Source organism: Orcinus orca, chromosome 19, assembly GCF_937001465.1.
Source record: "Orcinus orca chromosome 19, mOrcOrc1.1, whole genome shotgun sequence".
Classification (NCBI taxonomy): domain Eukaryota; kingdom Metazoa; phylum Chordata; class Mammalia; order Artiodactyla; family Delphinidae; genus Orcinus; species Orcinus orca.
In genome coordinates, this window is record NC_064577.1 from 38,392,125 (window position 1) to 38,418,893 (window position 26,769).

General features: G+C 36.7%; 3 protein-coding genes across 14 annotated transcripts in view; 2 read left to right on the forward strand and 1 right to left on the reverse strand.

The window, feature by feature from the left end:
- Positions 1-26,769, forward strand: part of RDM1 (RAD52 motif containing 1) — a 75,196-nt gene that overhangs the window by 13,968 nt on the left and 34,459 nt on the right. The window contains exon 5 of one of the 3 annotated variants that reach the window (XM_049701624.1): positions 16,765-16,827. The exons of 1 other annotated variant lie outside the window; for it this stretch is intronic. The gene's annotated coding sequence lies outside the window, so the exon portion shown is untranslated. Of the gene's footprint in view, positions 1-9,595; positions 9,663-16,764; positions 16,828-26,769 lie in introns of those variants that run through there. One more of the 3 variants, XM_049701623.1, reaches the window with a different exon arrangement.
- LOC101287365 (leucine-rich repeat-containing protein 37B-like) overlaps positions 1-26,769 on the reverse strand; it is a 127,941-nt gene that overhangs the window by 10,891 nt on the left and 90,281 nt on the right. The window lies entirely within an intron of this gene.
- The window catches only part of LOC101269366 (leucine-rich repeat-containing protein 37B), an 84,709-nt gene that overhangs the window by 4,158 nt on the left and 53,782 nt on the right, over positions 1-26,769 (forward strand). For 9 of the 10 annotated variants that reach the window (XR_007473319.1, XR_007473318.1, XM_049701613.1 and 6 more), the window contains exons 3-8: positions 6,284-6,355; positions 9,596-9,667; positions 10,285-10,365; positions 16,765-16,836; positions 17,379-17,453; positions 26,293-26,411. Coding sequence is in view for 8 of the 10 variants with exons in the window: in XM_049701613.1 (XP_049557570.1) it covers positions 6,284-6,355; positions 9,596-9,667; positions 10,285-10,365; positions 16,765-16,836; positions 17,379-17,453; positions 26,293-26,411 (491 nt within the window). In the remaining 2 variants the exon portion in view is untranslated. The remainder of the gene's footprint in view (positions 1-6,283; positions 6,356-9,595; positions 9,668-10,284; positions 10,366-16,764; positions 16,837-17,378; positions 17,454-26,292; positions 26,412-26,769) is intronic. The other variant, XM_049701620.1, reaches the window with a different exon arrangement.

Sequence of the window (26,769 nt, forward strand, 5' to 3'; positions counted from 1 at the left end):
TTCCATACGTTTGAGTACATACATATTTACAGATAGCAAAAGAGGTTTGTGTGTTTTTCTTATCATTTTTTACATAATTAACATCCTGAAATTTGATTCCTTCATTTCCTGATATGTCTTAGATTTCTTTCCTTCCCAGTACATAGAGTGTTACCCCATTCCTTTAAACTCCTGCATAATATTCCATAGTATGAATGTGTTACAGTTTAATAATGCCCCTATTGAAGGATGTTTAGATTATGACCAGTTTTCTTGTTACTTGCATTGCTGCAATGAATATCCTTGTACGTACATTTTTGTGAGCCTGGTCGTTTATTTCTATAGAATAGTTATCTAGAAATGGGATTGTTGGGGTGAAGACTATTTATATATAAAATTTTATTTGCCCTCAAAAAGTTATGCCAGAAAAAAAAAAAAAAAAAGTTGTGCCAGCTTACCCTCCAGTCACCATGCTGTGATGACATTCATTTCCCCACACCCTTCCACCACTGATATTCTCCCCTTTTTTTTTTTTGCTAATCTGACAGATGAATAAAAGGGGTCCCGTCTGAATTTGAATTTTCTTATTATTTGTGAAATTAAATATCTTTATATGTTTACTGAACATTTGTATTTTATCCCTGAATTGTCTGTCCTTTCCCCATTTTTCTGTTACTATTTTTTTATTGATTTGTAGAAAAAGTCAGTTTAGATACGTAAGTTATTTTGGAAAAAAAACATTCCAAGTAATTTTCATGACAGTCTGTGGTCATATCCTTAGTTCAACTTGAATAGACGTCATAAATGACTTCTGAATTAATAATAAAAGACATAACAGTCAATCTAAAAACTGGTATTATGACCACCCTTAAAGATATGCCCCCTTAGTCTGATATCTTATTGGAAATGAAAAAAATGCTAGAACCAAGCACTTTTTTTAATTTACAGATTTCCTAAATACTATATGTAGTTTATATTTCCCGTGATAGTACCTAACTTGGAGATTTTATTTCCCAATCTTGTAAGAAAAATGAAAGTCATTTGGCACAAGAAATAGATAATTTCCTCTGGGAGTGGAGGGGGGTGGTAGACTGAGGGACAGAGGTAAGAGAAAAAGTTTGAATTGTGTGCTACATATTTTTGGAATTTTGAGATGTGAATATATATTACATATTTTTAAAAAATAAATTGAAATTAAAAATTAATTTTTGAAAAGCATGTGTTTGGGAGGCGGTACACTATAACATGAGTCTGGTAAGGTTTGAAGATTTCTAAGTCAGCTTGAGGTTTATACCTTATAAGCAGAGGTTCCTGACTTGAGGTCAGTGGTTCCCCAAAGCAGAATTTCTTAACCTCCCTCCTGCTTCCCCGTGTGTAACTCTTTGGCAAGCTGCAGAAGCTTATGTTCTTGGGATAATGTTTTAAAATGTATAGTAAGTCAAAATATATAGAAAAACAAAGGAAACCAACTATATTGAAATGGTTTTCAGAATATTTTTAAAATTAGTGAAATAGTAATAAATATGCTTCTCTTAACGCTTTAAATAACAAGATATAGTGGTAGGTCTAATAAATGTTATAACTCCAGGGTAGTGATGAGAATAAATGATATTTCGAGGTATCTGCAGCATATACGTGATATGAAATGACCTGTGATTTCTATTGGGGACCAAATTAACTATACTGCTGATCTACTGTGGTTCGTTGCCTACATTCATAATGGAAGGAAGTGCTGATTTTAGTTAGAGATTTGTGAAAACTGAGATGTAATTTTATTTCCCATCCAAGTTTGGCACTCTGGATTCAGTCCTCTCTATTCACAGACCTCTGCCCTAAAAGGATGATCCACAAGTCGAAATTGCGTGCACACTTTTGCGTGTGTTCAAGAAAGTGCAGTTTTTTAGGGAAAAGCACCATTGCATTTATGAAATTCTCAAAGGATTCTTGCCTGAAAAGATTGAGTCACAAATGTAGGGGAGAAAAAAGACATTTCTTTTCCTGTAATTATCCTCCTGAGTGACAATAAATGGATAATTTGTTTTAAATAAAAGTATCTGATAGTTGATAATTTGTCACTTTCTGAATTTATTCAATAAATATTTTTCGAGTATGTACTATATGCCACGAACTGTTTTACATGCTAGGGTTTCAGGCCCAAGAATGAAACAGCTCAAGTATCCCAGTTCTCAGGGGGTTTACAAATAAATAGAAATAAGTATATAAGTGTAATAAATAGATAGATATAATTTCAAGCATTGCTAAGTACTTTGGAGAGAAAGAAAGCAGGGGAAGGAGAGTAAATCAGTTCCAGAAAGGCCTATTGTTTGCATTATATATATAGTTAAATCAATCAAACCAACCAACCCTGAGCCCTCTCAATTTCCTAGAAGTTTCAGAGGTGGAGAGAAGGGTAATTGTCAGTATTACAGAATCAAGAATGAATGTGAAGTTCAGAAGATTGCCTTAGACCTGAACCCTGGTCTTTCTTAAATGTTACTTCATGCCTAGTTTTGATATTTTCATGGTGTGAGAAAGTTTTAGATCTGGCTTTAACTCTGATTTCCCATAGTTTTAAAATTTTTTCTCCAGTCAAGATGAATATTTGAAGTTCTACAGATTAATGTATTTTATTTCAGTTATTGCTTATTTGAAGCCCCTTTTTGGGTAATTTTTTGGTGACTGACTCATTCTCAGTCTAAATTTTACTTCCAGGCTGAATTTACCATTGTTATTTTTAAAATTTCTACTGTCCTGTCATGCAAACATCTTCACAGAAAGAAACCCAATTAATTTGAAATACATGCTGTTTGGTTACCCCCTGTCCAACCATGATATTCAAACTCCAACCAGTCTGATATGGGCATCAGCCAATCAGAGAAGACAGTGTCATAAAGAGTTGAGGATCGGCCCCATGTCTTTGCTGTACTTACTGAATCCTTGTCAACTTTCAAAGTTATAATTAGTATATATGAGTTCCACTTTTGTGCAGCTTTTTTTCATAGACCATCATTTCCTGTGACGTTTGTATATCATTTATGGTATATACATACAGATTTGTTTTTTCCTACCTTTGATGGTATGAAAAGGGTTACCATACATGTTGTTGGACATATTGATTTGGTGTTTTTCTTTTTGAATCATTTCCATGGAAATACAAAACCACGACTTACAGGTGAGAAAACAATCAATCTTAACACCATCTGTTGAACATTCCCCCTAACATGTATTCTGACAATCACTGCGATTCCTCCTAAAATGGTGAATTTCAAATTGAGGTCAGGGTCTTTGAATCACGCTCAGGGATCCAAGAGTTCTCTGTGGGTATTAAAGCCTTTTGTGATTTTGTTTTAGTGATCTTTTAAAAATGTGTGTGACTATATTCTCTATAATATGAACCACCTTAATAACTGTGTTGCAGAGTTTCCAGGTAGTAATAATTTAATTCACATAAGCTATGAGTAAAGAATTAATTTATGAGCTAGAATTAAGCTATGAGCTGGAATTAATATAAATATGTGACCAAGAGACACTGTGAGTGAAAAGCAGAACGTTTTAAATGCAGAATTCAGTGGAAATAGTTTCACAAGGCAACATAGCCTGTGCTCAGATCCCCAAGGCTCCTGAAGGATATACCACTGTTAATATCACCTGCAAGGAAGGGAATTCTTCCAGGCAAGAGAAACCTACCTTTGACGTCTTATAGAGTTTCTTCTATACTGGCTCTCTCCACCACTCCCTCACTCCACTCTTGGGATAAAGGCTATGTGCCTTCCTGCTTATCAGATATAAGAAACTGGTGCAAAACACCACCCCCTCGTCCCCACAGCATGTTCCTAGTCTTTAGTGTGAGACCAGGGGAAGCAAAGTGCTTAACATTCCTCAGGCAGACCCAGGGGTCAGGCCTGACTGTGAATCCTTCCTGCTCCCTTCATTCTGCATTCTTGAGAAGTCATTGGCTGGATCTTTCAGTGTCCTAATTTATTCTTTAACTGTCATTTCTGCTGCTCATATACTGAGTTTTCTTTAATTATTGCTAACACTTTTCATTCGTATATTCCTGAGTTGATTAATGGATGCATTATCTGCTTACATCTGTCTGAGGGTAATAATTGTGCTGTCCTAAGGTTCTCTTGTGCTTTGTTAACTCTGATTCATTGGCTATAATGTTTGTTTTTGTTTTCTGTCCTTAATGGAGTTGGCTTTGTCACATTGTTTGGTCATTCCTGAGTGTAATTCATCTTTGTAGTTGAGATTCTACTGCGTTTGTTTCCCAGCTTTAGGGGAGAAGTGAAATGAGCTGTTGGGGCTTATTACTCCCAATGGGTTCCCCTGAGAATAAGGCCGAGGTGGAAGGTGCCTTCTAGTGGCTAGTCAGGGAGTGCATACCTTTCTTCCAGGGTTCTGGGACCTTGCCCCCTTGCTAACACCAATTGCTCCTGCCTAGAGGAAGACACCTTTTGCTTCCTGGATCAAGGAGGGAAGATGTGGGGTTGATGTGTGCTGTAGGCTGCTCCTACCACACTATTCCAACTGATCACCCTGTAGGTAGCTCCGGGCCGTTTCTGGTAGGGGGGCATTTGTGCAGCTGCTCCCACACATTGAGCTAAGGTTGTGAATTTTATGTTATATCTTTTGTATCATTCTTAGCGATTTTGGTGGAAGTTGAAGGGGTGGAGACCTGACATGTTTCAACCTGCCAGCTTGAAATAGCACAACTTCTTAGGAAACAATTTTGTATTCCTATTACATCCTAGACAAACTCAGGCAAATATGTATCAGGATACAAATAAAAAGAATGTTCAAAGCAGTATTCTTTTTAATAAATAAATACTAGAAAAATCTCAGTATACACCGACAGTTGAATGAATAAAGTGTGGTATGATCATACTTAGAAGTCATACACTTCATCAGAAACATAACGCAAGCCACATAAGTAATCTTAAATTTTCTGGTAGCCACTTAAAAATAAAAGTAAAATGAAACAGATGAAGTAAATGTGAATATCTTTTACTTAACCCTTATATCCAAAATATTATCATTTTAACATGTAATCATCATATACATTATTAATAAGATATTTACATTGTTTTCATACTAAGTACTTAAAAATATCCTAAGTAATATCGTATCTACATGTCTCGATATAATAATTAATGAGAGAGTTTACATTTCTTTCCCATACTAACTCTTTGAAATCACAATTTGGTTGCTAAATTTTATTACAAATACTTGATCGGCATTTAGATTTTATAAAATTTACAGTCGAAAAAGTATTATCACATATGCAAATTGTTGCTAACATAAACATTTTCCAATAATTACACTGAGTGTCAGTTTTTTACATTTTAATTTTAGAATAATTAAAGTTAATTAAATTAAAAATTCAACTCCTTAGTCACATTAGCCACTTTCAAATACTCAGAAGCCTCAGGTGGTTGGACATGCAACACCACATAGTACAGGCAAAAATGAAATAATTTTACAAAATAATGTTGAATGAAAGAAGCAATGTGGCAAATAATACATATAATATGATTCCACTTATATAAAGTTCAAGAACAAGCAAGACGAAACTGTTGTTTATGGCTGATAGAGAAAAGGCAAAACTACATTTAAAAAGCAAGGAAATTATTCTTAAAGTCAGGATAGTGGTTCCCTCTAGGAAGTCACAGAGAGGGTTGTGATTGGAAAAGGGCACACAGGGGGCTTCTGGGATGCTGTCAGGATTCTTTCTTGACATGAATGGTGTTACGTGGGGTTCTGTTTTGTAATTCTTAAACAGTTGAACAGTTGTTCAATTGAATTATTGAACAGTTATATATATTTTATGCACATTTTAGTTTTCAAAACAATTTTAATGGGGGAAAAACTCAGATGGCTTCATTTGCCCTGATACAGTTCTGCGTGGGGCTTCCCAATAAGGTTTGGGGAAAGAGAGGAGGGAAGGGCAGCTCTGCAACGTTGGTGCCACCCAGAGCTGGGTTCTAACAGAGACTTCGTGATCTAGAGAGTAGACATTAACTATATGATTCGGTGGGAAGAGTGGGTGGGGTGTGTGTGTGTGTGTGTGTGTGCGCGCGCGTGCACACATGCGTGATGGAGAGAGATGGACACAAAGGAGGACGTGTAAAGAAGGTGTAAATGAAAACAGAGCAGAAATCACCATCCCTAAATTCAATAAGAATTAGGTTGTTTAGGAGGCACCATTACCCAGCTTTCCTCCACATATAGGACTTAGTCCTATGTAGTATATAGTTGTAGTTATTTTGCATTTTGATCCAGAAATAACCTTTTCATTTTTCAGAAATCTCAGTGAAAATTATTTGACTGAATTACATAAGGACTCATTTGAAGGCTTGCTATCCCTCCAATATTTGTAAGTTAATCATATTTATTTATGAGTTCTTATCTATAAAGTAATTAAGGGGTTCAAGTTAGGTAATCTTTTCAATTTCTTCTAGCAATAAAATTCTACAGCTCTGTAAGTCTGTGTAAGGCCCCAGCCCATCACTAGCCCTAAATATCTCCTATTCATTTTTAATTTTTTAATTATATAGGCAAGGTATAGATAGAAAAATACCCTTTAGTTGTAGAGGAAAAGTGGTAATGAGGTCTGAGCAATTATAGACTCCCATATGAACATTGTTATATAAGTGTTCATATACTTTCCATCTGTGTTTATATTTTGTTTATGACCTATGGATCAAATCTGGCCCACAGTCCGTTTTTATACAGCCCATAAGTTAAAAGTGATTTTGAAAGGGCTGTAAATGAGAAAAAAAAGAAACGAAGAAAAATAAGTGACACACACTGTATGTGGCCTGCAAAGCCTAAAATATTGACTTATCTGGCCTTTACAGCAAAGGTTGAAAATGTTGGTTGAGTGAAATGAGAGAAATTAAAGTTAACCTCAAATTGTCACCTACAGTACAAGAAAATACAGACCCCTCACATTAATATGAATGCCATTAACTCATAACTCTGATAATTTAATCTAAATTGAATTAACATTTAAATGTTAAATATTTATGCAGATGAATTATGTAAACAGTATTGTCAAGGGACTTCCCTGGTGGTCTAGTGGTTAAGACTTTGCCTTCCAATGCAGGGGCTGCGGGTTCGATCCCTGATCAGGGAGCTAAGATCCCACATGCCTCATGGCCACAAAACCAAAACATAAAAAAAAAGAAGCAATAGTGTAACAAATTCAATAAAGACTTTAAAAATGGTCCACATCAAAAAAAAAAAAATCAGTATTGTTAAGAACACATTAAGTTACCAAAAGAACAAGCTGTTGTTGAGGATTTCAAGGCAGGAATTGTGATACCAATATTAAGAATGTTTAAGATGATGGTTAAGTGGCATATTTAGAAATGTTTACACTAAATAAGCATATCAATAATGCCCCTAACAAAAATCTCTACAGCCTTTTGTTTTCTTGTTTTTTGTTTGTTTTTTGTTTGTTTGTTTTGGTTTTGGGGCCACACCACAGGACTTGTGGGATCTTAGTTCCCTGACCAGGGATTGAACCCAGGTCCCCAGCAGTGGAAGCGCCGAGTCCTAACCCCTGGACAGCCAGGGAATTCCCTCTCCAGCTTCTTTATCAAAGAGGAAATGCTTGCCTAGTATTTCTTTTTATTTAGGGCTAAGGAGATAACAGTGTTTTTTGCTATAAAAGCTCAGTTTTTGTCCTTTGTCCATGGCGTCCAAAGCTGTGTATGTCATTAATCCTTATTAAGCCAATTAATGATCCTCTTTAGCAAATAGATTCTTCTTGCAAATATAAAAGGCTTAAGGGAAGTGGGTATAAAGAGACTCACATGACCCTAAAAATAGTTGTTTTAATTATCAAACCTTCCAAGCCTTAAGGGGCCATCACCTTTATATTAATCTCTTCTCTGCCATCTGGGCTCCAAACCTTACCAACACAGTTTGGAGAAAAACAAATAAGATAAATGCTCAGTGGACTAGGCCCTTCATTATTTCTACTATGAAATACTTTATAATCTGATTATTTCATGTTAGCATAAGTATTCTCATTCTTAAAAAAAAAAGGCCAATCAATAAAAAAGCGAAAAAAGAATATGCTAACAAGCACTATGCCTAGTGTTGTAAACACGCCGAAGGGTAAGGCAGGTTTCCTTTTAGCAACTCATGATCTCACAGGGAAAATAAACATATAAGCTCAAACCATAATGACAAAGTGCTGTGGAGGCACCATGAAGTAATAAAATTACATTTCTTTTAAAACAGTCATTTCCTCCTTCTATCCACTCTCCAGCTATTTTTTGATTTTATAAATATTTGAGTTTGCTTTATGTCCACGTGTTGGCTTTAAACTTGATAGACGATGCACATAAGCAGTATCTAGTCCGTACTTTGAAGGCTTTTATACTCAGAGGAAATGGGTTGCAAAAATAGCTATATTTAAAGAAAGAAATGAATATGGGCAATGAGAGCTATAAGTTGGTATTGGACACAAAAGAGGGAAAGAAGACTTCAAATTGGATCAGGGAAGATGTTACTAGAGCAATGCTGTTTAAATGGGACCTCGAAGGGCCATTGGGTATCAATGACAGACATCTTGGGAAGAATAAGCTTGCAAAAGGAAAGTGGGAGAAAGGCAAAACACAGGAAAAATACTCTGAGTACCTGTAGAGTACAAGTGGGAAGAGTAGGAGATGAGAGCCAGATCATCTAGGGCTTTGGAGGCCAAGCCAAGGATAACATGCCAAGCTACCATGTTACCACAGCAGGGCTTTAGGACAAGCTTTAGCCTGCAACAGAACCGACCACTGGGAGGGCTTGTGAAAACACAAGCTCCACCCCCATAGTTACTGATTCCAGAGGTCCCCAGTAGGGCTGAGTATTTGTATCTTCAATAAGTTCACAAGTGATGCTGGTATTTGAGAACAACTTCCGGAGAGTTAATCTGGGGATCGCATGGAGGATGGCTTAGAAATGGAGAGCGAAGAGATGGAAACACCAGTCAGAAGACAGTTATAGCCATCCAGGTGAAATGAGAGACTAAGCTGGAATCAATGGAAATGACATAGTCAGCTATAGTCAAGAGTAGGTATTTTCGAATAAAAGTCAATATGATAGAAAGTGTAATACTGAATTAAAGTTACATATTAATGAGAGGAGTAACTTCCTTTCAAGATGTGTGAAAGGGTATCTTTATTTCTTCTGGTAATGAATTGGCCTAGAAAAATAGAACTATACTGGGAAGTGTGTAAATATAAGAATATTCCTTTGAATATTAGAAATTATAATGATATATAGAGATAAAAACTTTGAGCTCATAATCTAGAATTTGATGTGACCATAAAAGGTGGAATCTAATCAATGCTTCTGCTCTCAGGAAAGATTACCTCCAAAATCTATCAAGATCTATAGTTGTATATTTAATTTATGAAGATCCTGAAGGGGAGACTATTAAGAGAGGTGAAGGCAGGGTTAGGGGCTCTGGAAGGTTCAAATAATAATTCCTAAGGTTTGGAGTTTAGACCAAAGCTTCTTATTTATTATTATCATTCTAACCTCTACTAGTTATTCCTACTAATTAGATATCTAAAAGCTAATTGAGGCAATATTTTCCTTTTCCTTTTCCTAGAGATTTATCCTGCAATAAAATACAGTCTATCGAAAGACGTACATTTGAACCACTACCTTTTTTGCAGTTTATGTAAGTTACAACTATAACTTCATTATATTTGGCGTTTTTATAAAGCTTAATTTTTTATAAAATTAATTTGTTACTCATTTTGAAATATGATTAAAATTTTGTAGCAAATCCTTTTTGTCTCTAGCAAAGATTAGTGTGAGAGTTATTACACAGATCAGAGTGAATCATTGTAGAGCAGTGGTTCTCAACCAGGGTGATTTTGCACGCAGGTGACATTTGATAGTGTCTGGAGACATTTTTGCTTGTCAGTACTGTATATGCTCCTGGCATCTAGTGGACAGAGGCCACACATGCTACTAAACATCCAACAGTACAGGAGAGCCTCCCACAGCAAAGAATTATCCAGCCCAAAATGTCAATAGTGCTGCCTTTCTAGAGAAATAAAGATCACTTAACACAAGTATTTAATGAGCATTTACTATTTTGTATCTAATGCACCACATATATAATCATGAAAGTATAAATCATAATATGTTCCACAGTGAGATTTCTTTAGTGTATGGAGGGAGTAGTGATGTTATGTTTCATCATATATAAATTAGAATTATTGCCAAACGATAACTGTTCTGAAAGAATATATATTTTTCTTCTTCTTTTGCATGTGTCTTTTTTTGTAGAAATCTTGGTTGCAATTTACTCACAGAACTGAGCTTTGGAACGTTTCAGGCCTGGCATGGAATGCGCTTTTTACACACGTTGTAAGTGAAATAGAAGATGAATGCATGTAAAAAACTGTGTGTAAAAACACCATGCAGTTATTGGTTAGCTGGGTGTAAGCCCAGTTTGAATTCTGGAAAGTATGTCTTGAGAGCCATTTATTTCTTTTACAAATGAGGAAACTAAGGTACAAAGAGGCCAAGAGACTTGTTTAACTCATATATATGAAACGCTCTGCTTTCCATAGTTCTGATCTTTGTCACAGCAATAAAAGGCACCAAGCAAAAACGCTCAGATAAACACTGTCATGGAAACCCACTGATGCCTCTCCACTATGCGAGTGGTCCATGAAGTTCCGCTTTTGAATTTAACTTTGATTCCTGCTCATGTGCAAAGTTCCTAACTGCTTAAAATGTATGCAACCCAGAGCTGCAAAGAACTAAGTTTAGCACCCAATTCTTCAGGGAGCAAAAGGTGTGGGTGCTTCCCCAAGCATTATTAGCTCTTTTAAATGGTAAAGCAGAAAGAATTCCTGAACACCCACCACAGGGCTCTCCCCAGCCACCCAGAACATTATTTTTCAAAAAGCATATATCTCTGAAGTGAATTATCTGTTGCCAATAGGAACCTTTGCGGTATGGAAAAAGACGTTGTTTGTGTTCAGGTGTAGTGTGAAAAATAGAAGGAAAATACATTGCTGTAGCCTAATTCAATATACTTCCTTTGCTGACTACTCTTCAATAAGAAGTGTGGGTTTTACACCCTTTCAGCTCAAAAATTCTGTGATTTCTCATGACACAAGGAAATGATAGTGGGTACGTTCAGTGGCCCGAAGGCGATTTTAGACTCAAGGTAAAGAGCTCTTCTATACCTGGCGTTGGAAAAGACTCTCTTACCTGTCTTGTGGTTCAGAAATCCAGTTTCACACAGTTCACACACTTTGGTTAATGAAGGTGTTGAGGCTGTGTCTGGAGCTGGATTAGCAATTCCTGCACATGCCTATCTTCGGCGGCCTCCTTCCTTTCCCTTGTTAGTTTGCTGATGCCTGTCTTGGGGAGAGAGCACCAGGGTCAGTTTTTCTTTTGCCAGCACAAGGGAGAGCAGGCTCATGACATCCCTTCACCAGGAGGTTTTAGTAGCGCCAATACAATGTCTTAAACTCACCACCTTTCCTAAACATCCTATAACACTAAGAGTTCCTTATAAGAATCTGCGTTTCACTATAGTTATGTAGGCAACACAGGAAAATACATTGTGGAAATAAACAAATAAATAAATAAATCACAGTTTAAAAATTAATGAATTCATTCAAAAACATTCCCTGAGTGCCATGCCCACTGTGTGTCAGCACTGTACTAACTGCTGGGGATACAAACACGCATAGGGCAGGGACTTTGTCCCCAAGAAGCTTTCATACTGGAAGGAGAAAGATGGATGTTGATGGGAAAACATATATGAGAGCCATTCTAGCATCTATGCAGCAGGGTAACAAGGTGAGGGAGGGGGGTGATGAAGTAGAAAATGGGTGGTAGGTTAGAAAAGATTTGTGATGGAAGAGGCACCAACTTGTTCCTTTGGAATTTGTGTTCCTCTTAAATGACAGAAAAAGGTAGTGAAAGAATCAGAACTATCTGGTGTTGGAAATAAATTAGTACTGTACTCCTAAAACTCGTTCACAGTTACTTTCAAAAGATTGTCACAGTATAGTAAGTCTTTGTTTTGGGCTAAGTCTTTCTAATAGACAAAGCTAATTTGCTTCAGGAAACATTTGCCATGATGAGATATAAACTTGTATTGCATCTCTTTCCAAAGGGAGGCCACCAAGGGAAGATGCCACCCTCGAGTTAGGTCATTTTACTACCCTATAATGACATATTACTGGGGTGTTTATAAGTTGCCTGCATTAAATAAGTTTGGAAAAGGGCCCCAGCTGAGGTGGATTTATGAATTCAATGAAGCTTAGGTTTCAGGGCTCCTCACTTGCATAGGTCCCTTGCAAGGTCTTGAGAGGGGTCCTGGCGATTTTTGTATTCATAACTTTGCATGTTTTTATTAGATATGATTTCCCAAAGTAGATGAGGTTCAGGCCCCACAAAACCTTGATTCATCACTGGGTTTCAGGTAATTATAAGACAGTAGGTTTCTTGAATGACACCTCGATGTTATTGACAAGCATAAGGTGAAGTAGTTAGCAGTGTGGTAGTCTATTTTAAATCCGAAATCTACCTCAAAGATGAGCCAAGAGCTTATTAATTAATAAAGTACCACTCTTTGAATGGTGGTAGTAATCATATCTCTTTCAGATAAAATCAGGAATGAAATATATTATGGAAAACCAGCAGTGGTTGATAATCCTAAATGTTAAGTATACTTTTTTTTTCTGGCTTTAAAGTGTTTCTCGTTCACTCCCCTACGCAGGTGCAGACTGATGGCTTATTTTTAAAAATTCTTTTAGTCACTTCATTGGTTCTAAGAATACAAGCTCCATGGTTTTAGGAACTGAAGAACTCTACAATGTAGAAAGTCTATGTAACTTAACCAGAGCACATTCACATGCTGGCTTGTCTGTGGTACATCAATATTGTACCAAGAACATAAGCACTACGAGAGAATAAGAGGAAAATCAAAGCCTTATCCCTATTGAATTATTTACCCCATTGTTGAGAATATCAATGAGGGAGGTGAGGCCACACTATGAAGGCAAATTGAGCTGCGGTCACAGAGCCGCCCTAATGCTCCCCCATTCAGCTAGCGTTGTTTCCTTTAGATAGCTATGTACACACCAAAGCTTACACACTTCAGGGTGCTGTCATCACTTTTTGCTATGTACTAGAATCCTGCCTGCTTCTCAGATTTACAAAGGCATAAACGCTAAAAAGAAAAATAACTTGGGTCTGCCCTTTTGGGTGATTCAGGATGGCTGTTTTATTTGTAATACTTCAAAATTTTGAGATTGTCACACCTAGCAACTACTATACTTTTCTTCTCCCAACTGCATCTTATTCTTCCCACCTGTAGTATTTTCTCCCATTCTATATGTTTTCTCACTTTCTTGATAGTGTCCTTGGAAGCACAACATTTTTAATTTTTATGAAGTCCAACTCATCTATTTTTCCTTTGGTTGTTTGTGCTTCTGGTGTCATATCTAACAACTGTTGTCTAATGCAAGGTCATAAAGATTTACTCCTGTGTTTTCTTCTAGGAATTTTATAGCCTTAGCTCTTACATTTGGATATTTGATCCATTTGGAGTTAATTTTCATATACGGTGTGAAGTGTAGGAGTCCAGCTTCATTATTTTGTGTGTGGATGTACAGTTGTCCCAGCATCATTTGAAAAGACTGTTCTTTCCACATTGAATTGTTTTGGCACCCTTGCTGAAAATCAATAGACCATAAATAGGAGGGTTTATTTCTATACTGTCACTTCCGTTCCATTGATTTACATGTCTGTTCTTATTCCAGTACCACACTGTGATTGCAGTAGCTTTGAACTGAGTTTTGAAACCAGGATGTGTGAGTCCTCCCACTTTGTACTTTACCAACACTGTTTTGGTTTATTCTGTTTCCTTAAATTGCTATATGAATTTTAGAATTAGCTTGGCAATTTCTGGAGAGAAGTCAGCTGGGATTTTGATAGGAATTGCAATGGAACCATAGGTCGATTTGGGAAGTAGTGAAATTTTAATAAGATTATCTTCCAGTCCATGAATCCAGCATGTCTTTATATTTATTTAGATCTTCTTCAATTTCTTTCAACAGTTTTGTACTTTTCAGTGTGAATCTTGCACTCGGGTAAATTTTTCCATAAGTGTTATATTTGTTTTGATGCTGTTACACGTGGAATTGTTTCCTTAATTTCATTTTTGGATTACTCATTGCTGGTGTGTAGAAATAATATTGATCCTACAACCTTGCTGAACTCATTTATTAATGCTAAGAGTTATTTTCCTAGATTCCCAGGAATATGTCTTGTGGTCTTCCAGTTTCCCAGGAATACACTGGAACATTTCAAAGTCTCTGTGGACATCTCATTCCTCAGCTTTTCTTTTTTTTCTTTTTTTTTTTTTTTTTTTGTGGTACGCGGGCCTCTCACTGTTGTGGCCTCTCCCGTTGCGGAGCACAGGCTCCGGACACGCAGGCCCAGTGGCCATGGCTCACGGGCCCAGCCACTCCGCGGCATGTGGGATCTTCCCGGACCGGGGCACGAACCCATGTCCCCTGCATCGGCAGGCAGACTCTCAACCACTGCGCCACTAGGGAAGCCCTCAGCTTTTCTTTTTAAGCTTTTCGGTTGGGCTGGTTTTTGCCCCCAACCGTTATCCATTGCCTCATGCAGCCGCCATGTTAAAATATTTGCTTGAAAATGTTTTCCAGAAATGCCAGCTGAGGAGAGGCTTTTCTCACTAGACAGCTCTGAGTCAGGTCAAAGGCAAGCCTTTCAAGTGAGGTCTTCCAGGGGACCACCAGACATGTAAAACAATGACAGTTCTTTGGGAATGAGGCTTTGAAGGCCCTCCCAGTCCATGCTGCTCCTTCTGGTACCAGGGATGTGAGCTGTTTTTCAAGGCTACCACTGGGATGGAGAGCAAAGTTCAAGGACAAATTAAAGCAACACAGATCTCATTTTTCTTACAGAAATTAATTTGTTTTCCTTGAAGAAATTGCTCCCAGTTTCCTGCCAGCATGTTGGTTAAAGTGATTGGTCAGAAGTTGATTCTGACCATTTTTGCCAGTTTTGTTGTTGTAGTTATTGTTATTTTTGCTTCTATGGAGGGATGAATTTTCAGATGTCCTTCCTCCATCATTTTTACTGATTTTCCTGCAATTTTTAAAAAAATCTATAAAGTCTCAACGTCCATACACTAATTAAATATCATGAGAGATGATTAAGGAAAAAGTAAATAAAAAGAGAAATAAATAAATAAATAGAGAAAATATAATTCTCATAGAGGCTTTCCCAGATGGGTAGATGAAGTTTGAAAAGGTATTTCTATATTTAGTGCTCTGCAAATTATGGTTAAAGTAACAGATGTATTAACACGCACACCCCTTTTTTTTTCATTCAGGTTAAACACAGGCTTTAGAGTCAGAACTAAGTTCAAATTCTAGCTCTGCTTCTTACTAGCTTGATGACTTACAACAAGTTATGTAACTTCTCTGTGCCTCAGCTTCCTCATTTGTACAATGGTGTAATTATATATATCATATAAGGTTACTGTGAGGATTAAATGTTAAATGCTGATCACAGATGCCTGGCAACCCAAAAGATATTACTTTTGATGATTATCTTTATAATATTCTGCAAAAATAAGCTAATAATTCTTGAGTAGAGTTAACCTAAAGTCAGGTATTCTTTTCTTTCTTCCTGTTTCTTTTGGGGTTTTTCCCCCCCTTATTTGTTTTTTTCTTGTGTGTGTGGTACGCGGGCCTCTGACTGTTGTGGCCTCTCCCGTTGCAGAGCACAGGCTCCGGACGCGCAGGCCCAGCAGCCATGGCTCACGGGCCCACCCGCTCCGCGGCATGTGGGTTCTTCCCAGACCGGGGCATGAACCCGCGTCCCCTAGCATTGGCAGGCGGACTCTCAACCACTGCACCACCAGGGAAGCCCCCCTTATTTGTTTTAAAGAACTAAGAAAAAAGAAAGAAAGAAAGAACTAAGAAGAAAATCTATTCCAGGATTTTGGAATAAAATTTTGTTCCCCAAAATTAATTTGTTTATTTTATTGATATATAAACAAAATGTTATTTATTTATTCAGCAAACATTTATTAAATACCTAGTAAATATTAGGCACTATGTCAGGCACAGGAATAATAATGACAATAAGTGTGGTCTCTGCTCTCAAGTTGCTGACAGTCTAGGAGAGTGACAAGTAAACAGTTGATTACATACACAGTAACAAAGGCTATAATACAAGAATACGCACGGGACTATGTGATGGGAGTATGGCTTTCACCAGTTCCTATTGGATTTATCTCTTCTTCTTTGGCTCCAGAACCAAGGAATTAGCCCTATTTTTGTCTTTAGCTGGGTAGTTTAAATCATGAAATTTTAAAAAATTTGTAGAGATGAAAGAAAAACACCTTGAATTATGGAAGACACTAGAAATAGTACTTTTTTACAGAGCAAGGGTTTCCTACCAGCATAGTCACTTTGAGGGTTTTTAACCTAAAAAGTTCTTTGGCATATTTTTTCTTTGCTAGCCACTTTTTTTCTATTTTATTGTTTGTTTGTTTGTTTCTCTTCTCCACTTTATCATCTAGAGACCTGGGTAGTTCCCAGTGAAAGAGTGTTTTACAGATTCTAAGGGTGATTTATAGGTAAAGACAGAAAATGATTTTTTTTTTAACCTTCAAGTTCCATACCAAAAAAAATGAATATAAGCTTTCATGGAAGTAATTGAAAATGCAGATAATTTTAATTCCATTCCATTTTTCAGAATTCTCAATCGTAATCCTTTGACAACAGTTGAAGATTCTCATCTTTTTAAATTGCCAGCATTAAAATATTTGTAAGTATTGCAACAGTTTCATGGCTCATGAGATAATTTCTCCTTTTTACTTTCGTCAAAGATTGAGTACTTTAGCTAAAAAGTCATAATTTAGATTTTAACTGGGTTATTGAAAATAAGAGTTATTGGCAAAGAAGAGGATTAAGAAAAAATATATATGGATAAGACAGCCAGCAGAGAATGAGAACAGTGTTGAAGAACACATATAGATATGGAACATGTAGATGCATGTAGGAATATTATTTATCCCAGAAAGAAAAAAGGAATAAGGGGTACATTATTTTTTTAAAAAAGAGTGATCAAAAGAGGTAGATGCAATTGAAAATGAGAAATCAGGATAATAGAAAATGATTGTACTGTTCAGCACCAAGGTCATTAATTTGATGATGCAAATTTAAATTTCTTCAATAAGAGCTGTTTTGGATTATCATCTATGGCAAGTAAGAAGCCAGCATTGAAGTAATCACATGTTAAGTATCTTTTTAAGTTTAGAACTTTTGTCTTTGGGTTTTCTATCACGCATGTTTGGGCTTCTCCTTCAGAGACATGGGAACAACACAAGTGTCACTTACAACAGTTGAAAGCATCCTCATGATGACCCTTGAATTGGAAAAACTGTAAGTTGATTTTTCTTACATTTATTTTCACTCCATTTTTTTTTTAGGTTTGTTTTATTATTTTCTTAAGTCAGGTTTATTTATGTATAATTTTCATTTAACCAAATTCACTATTTTTAAATGTACAGTGTGATGTGTTTTGACAAACGTATAGTTCTGTAGCCACCACCACATCTGAGGTAAAGAAAACGTCTGCACTCCCAAAAGACCCCTCGTGTCCCTCTGTAGTCAATCCATCCTCTCTCTCTAGCAGCCCCTGGCAACCACCAATCTGATTTTTGTCCATATAATGTTGCCTTTTCCAGAATATTTTATAAATGAAATCATGTGGTATGTAGCTTTTTCTTTTTGGCTTCTTTCACTTAGCCAGTCTCTTTGGAGATTCATCTGTTTTGTTGGCCCTGTCAGTAGTTCATTCCTTTTTATTGCTGAGCAGTATTCTAGTTGTGTGGATACACAGTTTGTTTACGCATTCATCGTTTGATGAACATTTGCGTTTTTTCTCGTTTTTTGGCTATTATGAACAAAGCCTCTGAAAACAGTCACATGTGTGTCTGAACATATGTTTTGTGCGAGCATATGTTTTCATTTCTTTGGGGTAAAATCCCTAAGGGGGGGATTACTTCATCATATGCTAACTGCATATTTAACTTTTTAAGAAACTGCTAGACTGTTTTCTAAAGTGCCTGTGCCAGTTTGCTTCCCCACTGGCATTCTATGAGTGTTGCAGTTGCTCCACGTCTTCACCTGATTCTTATATTTAAAAAAAAAAAAAAAAAATCTCAGCCTTTCTAGTAGATGTGTAGTTGCATCTCGTGGTTTTTGCCACATTTTGCATTTCTGTAATAGGTGAGTGATGTTGAGTGTCTATTCATGTGCAAATATCTTTTAAAATGAAGTGTCTGTTCAAATTCATTTTTAATTGGATATTGTTATTGAGATTTAGGAGTGCTTTATATAAAAAGCAATGGAAAAAGTCCTTTCTCTCAAATAAGTGTTTAGTAAATATCTTCTCCCAGATTGTGACTTATCTTCATTATATTAAAGTGTCTCTGAAGACTAGAAGTGTTAAATTTTTGATGAACTCTAATTTAGCAATTTTTCTTTTTTTTCATATTTATTTAATTTATTTATTTGGTTGTGCTGGGTCTTAGTTGCGGCAGATGGGCTCCTTAGTTGTGGCTCATGGGCTTCTTAGTTGTGGCATGCGAACTCTTAGTTGTGGCATGCATGTGGGATCTAGCTCCCTGACCAGGGATCTAACCTGGGCCCTCTGCATTGGGAACTCGGAGTCTTAACCACCAGGGAAGTCCCTTAGCAACTTTTCTTAGATGGTTTGTGCTTTTTTCTGTCTTATCTAAGAAATCTTTCTCTGAGACCCCATTGTCTAACCCATAATGACAAAGGTTTTCTCCTATGTTTCCTTCCAGAAGTTGTATAGTTACATTTAGGTCTATGATTCATTCTGTGTTAATTTTCATATATGTTGTGAGGGAAGGGTCAAGTTTCTTTTTTTTTTTTGCAGTTTAAATAACTATTTCTGTAGGACCCTATTGTGACAGTTTATTACACAACTTACTGCACCTTAAATTGTGCCATCCCCCTTACAATATGGAAAGCTAATAGAAACCTTCTGTTATGCCAAGGCTAGTTGAGGGGATTGCATGAATTAGTATGTGGAAAGGGCCCTGCATTTAGCAGTCTGTTCCAACTGTCTTTGTCAGGTCAGCTGACGAATGACTGTCTTCACCATGCCTTCACACATTGGTCACTGCTCTAGCCTCATCTTCCTCAGCCTCCCACAGCATCTGCCACAATTGCGATCCCTCTCTTGTCAGCTAGATGCCCTTCTCTCTGGATATTAAAAAGTATTTCCCTATGTAACGACAATACTGTTAACACACAGTACTAAATAAATTAAATTCCTACACAATAATATTACTTAATAAAGATTTGCTATTCAAATTTCCCCAGTTGTCTCTCTCATATAATATCATTTCTTTTAACAGCTTTTTGAGGTATAACTGACATACAATAATCTGTGTTCACACACACACATACCTACACACCATGAAGACATCACCAAAATCAAAATGTCCATCACCTCAGAAAGTTTCTTAATGTCTCTTTGTAATTCTTCCTTCCCATCGTTCCTTGCCCTTCCCAGTTGCCATGCAACCATTGATCTGCTTTCTGTCTGCATTTTCTAGAATTTTATGTAAATGGAATCATACAGGGTATACTTTTTTCTAACTGGCTTCTAACTCAGCATGATTATTTTAATCTTCATCCATATTGTTGCATATATCAGTAATTCCTGTTTATTGCTGAATAGTATTCCATTATATGGATGTACCACCATTTATCTATTCACTATTGATGGACATTTGAGTTGTTTCAGTCTTTGTCTATTACAGATAAAGTTGCTATGAATATTTGTGTACAAGTCTTTGTATGGATGTATACTTCCATTTCTCTTGGGTAAATACCTGCAAGTAGAATGGATGGATCATTGGTAAGTGTATGTTTAAGTTTTTTAAAAATACCTATTTTCCATAGTGGTTTGATCATTTTACATCTCTACCAGCAGTGTATGAGAGCTGCATTTTCTTCACGTTGCGGCCAACATTTGCTATGCTCAGTATTTTTAATTTTGCATATTTTAATAGGTGTGTAGCTGTATCTCACTGTGGCATCCCTAATGATTAATCATGTCAAACATCTTTTCATATGCTTATTTTCCATCTGTATATCTTTGAATCTTTTATCTATATTTTTCTCGAGTTTTGAGAGTTCTTTATATATTCTGGAAATTAGTCCTTTATCCAATATGTAAGTTGCTAAGTATTTTCTCCCATTCTGTGACTCATCTTTTCGTTCTCTCAGGAGTGTCTTTTGCAGGGCAGAAGTTCTTAATTTTGATGCTAATTTATCTATTTTATTCTTTGATGGATTATGCTTTTGGTGTTTTATCTAAGAAATCTTGCCTAACTCAAGGTCATAAAGTTTTTCACCTGTTTTTTTTGTGTTTTTTTTTTTTTTTTTTTGCGGTACGCCGGCCTCTCACTGTTTTGGCCTCTCCCGCCGCGGAGCACGGGCTCCGGACGCGCAGGCTCAGCGACCATGGCTCACGGGCCCAGCCGCTCCGCAGCATGTGGGATCTTCCCGGACCGGGGCATGAACCTGTGTGCCATGCATCAACAGGCCGACTCTCAACCACTGCACCACCAGGGAAGCCCTCACCTGTTTTGTTCTAGAAGTTTTATAGTTTTATGTTTTACATTTAGATCTTTGAACCAATTTGAGTTCATTTCTGTATATGGTTTGGATGGAAGTTCTTTTTTTTTTTTCTTTTTGCACCTGGATATTCAATTTTTCCAGCATCATTTGTTGAAAAGACTATCGTTTCTCCACTTAAAAACTTTTGAACCTGAAAGTCAGTTCTCCACATCTCTCTTCTTCAGAACTTTCTATTCTGTTCCTTTGATCTTTTTCTCTGTCCTTACGCTACTATCACAGTGTCTTGAAGGTGTAGCTTCATAAGCCTTGAAATCAGTTACTGTTAGGTCTTCAACTTTGTTCTTTCTCAAAGTTGTTTTAGTTATTCTAAACTTTATTTCCATATGAATTTTAGAATTAGCTTGTCAATTTCTATAGAAAAGCCTACTGGGATTTTGATCTATAAATCGATTTGAGGAGAATTGATGTCTCAACAATATTGAATCTTCTGATCCATGAATACTTTATATCTCTCCATTTATTTAGGTCTTCCTTAATTTCCCCCAGCAATATTTTACAGTTTTCAGTGTGCAAGTCTTTTACATCTTTTGTCAGATTCATTCTAAGTATTTTATATGTTTGATTCTATTATAAGTAGTATTTTAAAACTTTGATCTCTGATTGTTTGTTGAGATCAATTAATCTTTTTGTATGTTGATCGTGTACCCTGCAAACTTGATAAACTCATTTATTAGTTCCAGTAGCATTTTTGTAGATTCTATCAGGTTTTCTACATAATCATGTTATCTGCAAATAAAGATAGATTTACTTCTTCCTTTCCATTCTGAATATCTCTTTTCTTTCTTTTGCCCTATGGCACTGGCTAGAACCTTCAGTGCAATGTCAAATAGAAGTAATGAGAGCAGACAGCCTTGCCTTTGTCCTGATCCTGGAGAGAAAGTACTTTGTCCTTCACCATTAAATATGATGTTAGGTATTTTGTAGAAGTCATTTATCAAGTTGAGGAAGTCTCCTTCCATTCCTAGTCTACTGAGGGCTGTTCTTTTCTTTAATGTGGAATGGATGTTAGATTCTTTCATTCTTTTCCTGCATCTATTGCAATGACTATGTGATTTTTCCCTTCTTTTTTTTTCTTAATTTGTTTATTTATTTTTGGCTGCATTGGGTCTTCTTTGCTGCACGCAGGCTTTCTCTAGTTGTGGCGAGCAGGGACTACTCTTCATTGCAGTATGCAGGCTTCTCATTGCGGTGGCTTCTCTTGTTGCAGAGCATGGGCTCTAGGTGCACGGGCTTCACTAGTTGTGGCACATGGGCTCAGTAGTTGTGGGTCACGTGCTCTAGAGCGCAGGCTCAGTAGTTGTGGTGCACAGGCTTAGTTGCTCCATGGCATGTGGGATCTTCCCAGACCAGGGCTCAAACCCATGTCCCCTGCACCAGCAGGTGGATTCTCAACCACTGCCCCACCAGAGATGTCCTGATTTTTCTTTTTTAGTGTACTAAGTTGGGTAAGTTGATTTTCAAATATTAAAGCAACCTTTCATTCTTGAGATAAACCCCACTTGGTCATGATGTATCATCTTTTTATATATTATTGGATTTGATATGCTAAAATTTTGTTAAGAATTTTTGCCTCTGAGTTCATGAGAGATATTGGTCTATAGTTTTCTTGTAATGTCATTGTCTAATCTCGGTATAGTGAAAGTTGGCCTTATAAATAAGTTGGGAAGTATTCCCTTCTCTTCAACTTTCTGGTAGAGTTTGTGTAGAATTGGCATTATTTTATTCCTTAAATGTTCCGTAGAATTTATCAGTTAAGCCACTTGGACTTTAGTAGTGCATGTCTTTCAAAGAATTTGTCCATTTCATATTGAATTTATTGGTATAAAGTATTCTATAATATTCTCTTATTATCCTTTTAATATCTATAGTACTTTTCTATTTTGCAGTTTATTTATTTCTACTTTGATCTTTATTGTGTTCTTTCTTCTCTTACTCTGTGCTTAATTTGCTCTTGTTTTTCCAGTTTAAGGTGGAAATTGAGGAAGCTGAGTACAGCATTAGCAATATCCCACATGTTGACATATTATGTTTTCAGTTTCAGTGAGTTCAAAATAGTTTTTGATTTCCCTTTTGATTTCTTCTTTGACCACAAAGTTACTCAGAAGTGTGTTGTTTAGTTTCCAAATATTTGGAGCTTTTTCAGCATTTTAAATTTCTAATTTAATTCCATTGTGGTCAGAGACATATATTGATTGACTAAAATCCTTTAAAAAATTTTTAAAGTATTTTTAAAATTTATTTCTTTGCTCCGTTGGGTCTTTTTTGCTTTGCCTGGGCTTTCTCTAGTTGCGGCGAGCAGGGGCTACCCTTCGTTGTGGTGTACCGGCTTCTCATTGGATGGCTTCTCTTGTTGCAGAGCACAGTCTCTAGGTGCATGGGCTTCAGTAGTTGTGGCACACAGGCTCTAGAGCGCAGGCTCAGTAGTTGTGGCATACGGGCTTAGTTGTTCTGCGGCATGTGGGATCTTCCCTGACCAGGGATCGAACCCATGTCCCCTGCATTGGCAGGCAGATTCTTAACCACTGAACCACCAGGGAAGTCCCAATTCCAGTATTCTTAATCTTTTGTGTAGATACATATTGCAATCTGGTGACATTTTCCTTCTGCTTAAAAATACTTCTTTTAACATTTCTTATAGGGAAAGTCTACTAGTAATGAATTCTTTCAGCTTTTGTATGTCTGAGATAGTCTTTATTTTGCTTTTGTTTTGACAGATGTGGGTACAAATTCTAGCTTGATAGAATTAATTCACTATTTTAAAGATGTTATTCCACTGAGTTCTCGTTTACATTGTTTCCAACAAGAATTCTCCTGTCATTGTTATCTTTGTTCCTCTGTATGTACTGTATAGGTTTTTCCTCTGGCTGCTTTTAACTTTTTTCTTTATTGCTGGTTTTGAGCAATTTGATTATTTTTTGTGCCTTGGTGTCGTTTTGTCCATGTTTCTTATGCTTAACGTTCATTGATCTTCTTGACTTTGTGGGTTTATAGTGTTTACCAATGTAGAAAAATTTGGGGTATTATTTCTTCAATTTTTTGTATTTCTCCTCTCCTTCATGGACTCTAAGTACACATGTATTAGACCACTTGAAGTTGTTGCACAATTCGCTGATGCTCTATTCATTTTTGTTGTTGTTTTGTTTTGTTACACGTTTTGTTTCATTTTGGATAGTTTCTATTACTGTGCCTTAATGTTCACTGACCCTTTCTTCTGCAGTGTCTAATCTGCCATTAACCTCATTCAATGTCTTTTTCATTTAGACTTTGTTTGTAATCTCTAGAAGCTCAATTTGGGTGTGTTTTACATTTTCGGTGCCTCTACTTAACATTTTCAGTGTTTAGCCTGGGTTTCTTAACAAGTGAAATACAGTTCTAATAACTTTTCTTCATGTATAATAACTTTTTTTTTTTTTTCTGGTATGCGGGCCTCTCACTGTTGTGGCCTTTCTCGTGGCAGACCACAGAGTCCGGATGCGCAGGCTCAGGAGAGCCCCATGTGTAATACCTTTTTAAATGTTCTTTTCTACCAATTCTAACATCTGTGTAGATTATGGGTTAGTTTTGATTGGTTGCCTTTTCTCCTCAGTATGGGTCATATTTTCCTACTTCTTTGCATGCTTGGCAATTTTTCATATGATAACAGATGTTGTGAGTTTAGTTTATTGTGTGCTATATATATTTATATTCCTGTAAAATGCTTGGGCTTTGTTTTGTGTGAAATTAAGTTACTCAAAACAGTTTTATTCTTTTAAGTCTAGCTGTTAAGATTCGTTGGGTAGGAGTCCACATAGCCTTTAGTCTGGAGCTCATTATTTGCAACTACTGAGACAAGTCCTTTCTGAGTCTCATGAGGTTTTCCAGTCTGACTTGTAGGAACAGGTACTATTCCTACAACCCTGTGTGATATCCAGTTATTCTTATTATTAATGCTTTCATGTGGTTCTTTTCCTGGCATCAAGTAATTCCTCACACAAATGTACTGACCAATACTGTGTTGAATTCTCAAGAGATCCCTCTGCATGTCCCCAGAGTTCGTTGTCTGTGCACTTCTTTTCTCTCTCATACTCTGCTTTGTGAACTCTAGTTACCTTGGTTTTCCCAGACTCTCAGCTCCATTTCCTCAGTCAGGGAGTCCACCAGTCTCAGCCTGGACATCTCTTCCCCATACCATGACCTGGAAACTCTCTCAGAGAAGTAAGTTAGGGCTATTATAGGTATCACTTCATTCATTTTCCATCTCCTGGGGATCACTGAACTGTATTGCCTGAGGTGCAGTTTCTTGAAAACTGTTGTTTCATATGTTCTGCCTGATGCTTTCATTGTTTCAGGTGGGAGGTTAAATTGGTCCTTGTTACTTCATCTTGGCCAGTAGCCAATAATGTTCTTTAAGTCTGTTTTATTTTTATACAGGGTCCAATTAAAGATTAGGCATTGCATGTCATGTCTTTGTTTCCTTTAATCTAGAATATTTCCCTGCTATTCTTTTTTTTTTTTTTTTGTCTTTTATGACATTGGCATTTTTGAAGAGTCTAAGCCAGTTGTCTTGTAAATTGCCCCACAATCTGGATTTGTCTGTTTCCTCATTTGATTCAAAGTAAATATTTTGGGGAAGAATACTATATAGGTGATGTATTCTTCATACTTCATCACTTCAGGTGGCCCAGTGCTAAGTCTGATCCCTTGATTAAGGGGTTATCTTCCATATCTCTCCATTGTGAAGTTATTTTTCCCCTTGGTAATTGATAAATAATATGAGTTCCCATACTTTGGGATCAGTGGAGATCCTACTTTCAAACAACTCTTCACCCAACTGTGCATCAATGATAAGCCTTGTCTGAATCTATTATTACATTGATACTTGCAAAATGACACTTTCCTAATCTATCATTCCTTTTGCATTTATTAGCTGACATGATTCTATAGAGAAGAGCTCCCCACTTTTCATTTTGAGTATCATTATGAACTCATGTGCTTTTTTCTAAATTAACTATGTTATACCTTATTATAATGATCATGTTATTCTTTGGAATGTTCCATTTGTCTAGATTTGGCCAATGTGATATCTGTTATTGTTTAACCACACGATGCTTTTTTATTACTAGAATAACTTCTGATATATTACTACTGACAAGTAGGAACTGAGAAAGGGACTCCAGAAAGTGCGGCCTTATTCAGACTCTTCTTAGAAGTCTGCCTTCTTCCTGTGTACTCTCAACCCAAAGGCTTTCGGGTTGGAAGGAGATATTTCTGAATCAAATTACAGATCAATGTCACCCAATTCTAATCCCTATTCCCTTTTTTCTAGGCATACCATACCTACTGCCATCCTAATCCTTCTGTTGGGCACCTCTCTCCTCCTCTATATTTATTTACAACGGTCAAGAGCAGCAGTTGGCCAACCGGCCCCTATCCTGTTCTCCAGCCCATGAGCCCCAAGAACTCCTTTTTGCACTGGTCTGTGGGGGCCTTGGACTCCCCCTTCTACCTACTCAAGTAACTCTTTTATCACAACTTTAATGACCAGTGTTTCCATTTATAGGATCTTACCTAGCCGTATGGGCTGCTGCCTCTGCCAATTTAAAGATAGTATTGAGGTTGCCTGTAAGACAGTCAAGCTGCGTTGTGACAGTGAATGCCTGACAGACGTGACACCTTGTGGTGAGTCTCAATTGTGGGATAATAAATTGTTAATTTAATTTTTTAATGTTTATTTTTAATCAATGATGATAAATTTTAAAATTAATGATGTAATTGCATTATTTTAATTCATTCATTCAGAGTTCCAGATCCCTAAGTTTCTAAGAACTACCCCCTTGCTAAAAATCAGATTCTTGGTTACATTATTAAGCTAATAATAGCTCAGGTACATTGTTAGCTTAGTAATGTAACTGATCCGCATACATAAAGGAAGAAGAGAAAGGAATGGAAGGGGGAAGGGAATTCACATTAATGACCACATATCCTATGCTGTGCTCTCTGCAAATGAGAACTTATTCATATAGCGCATCACATTTTG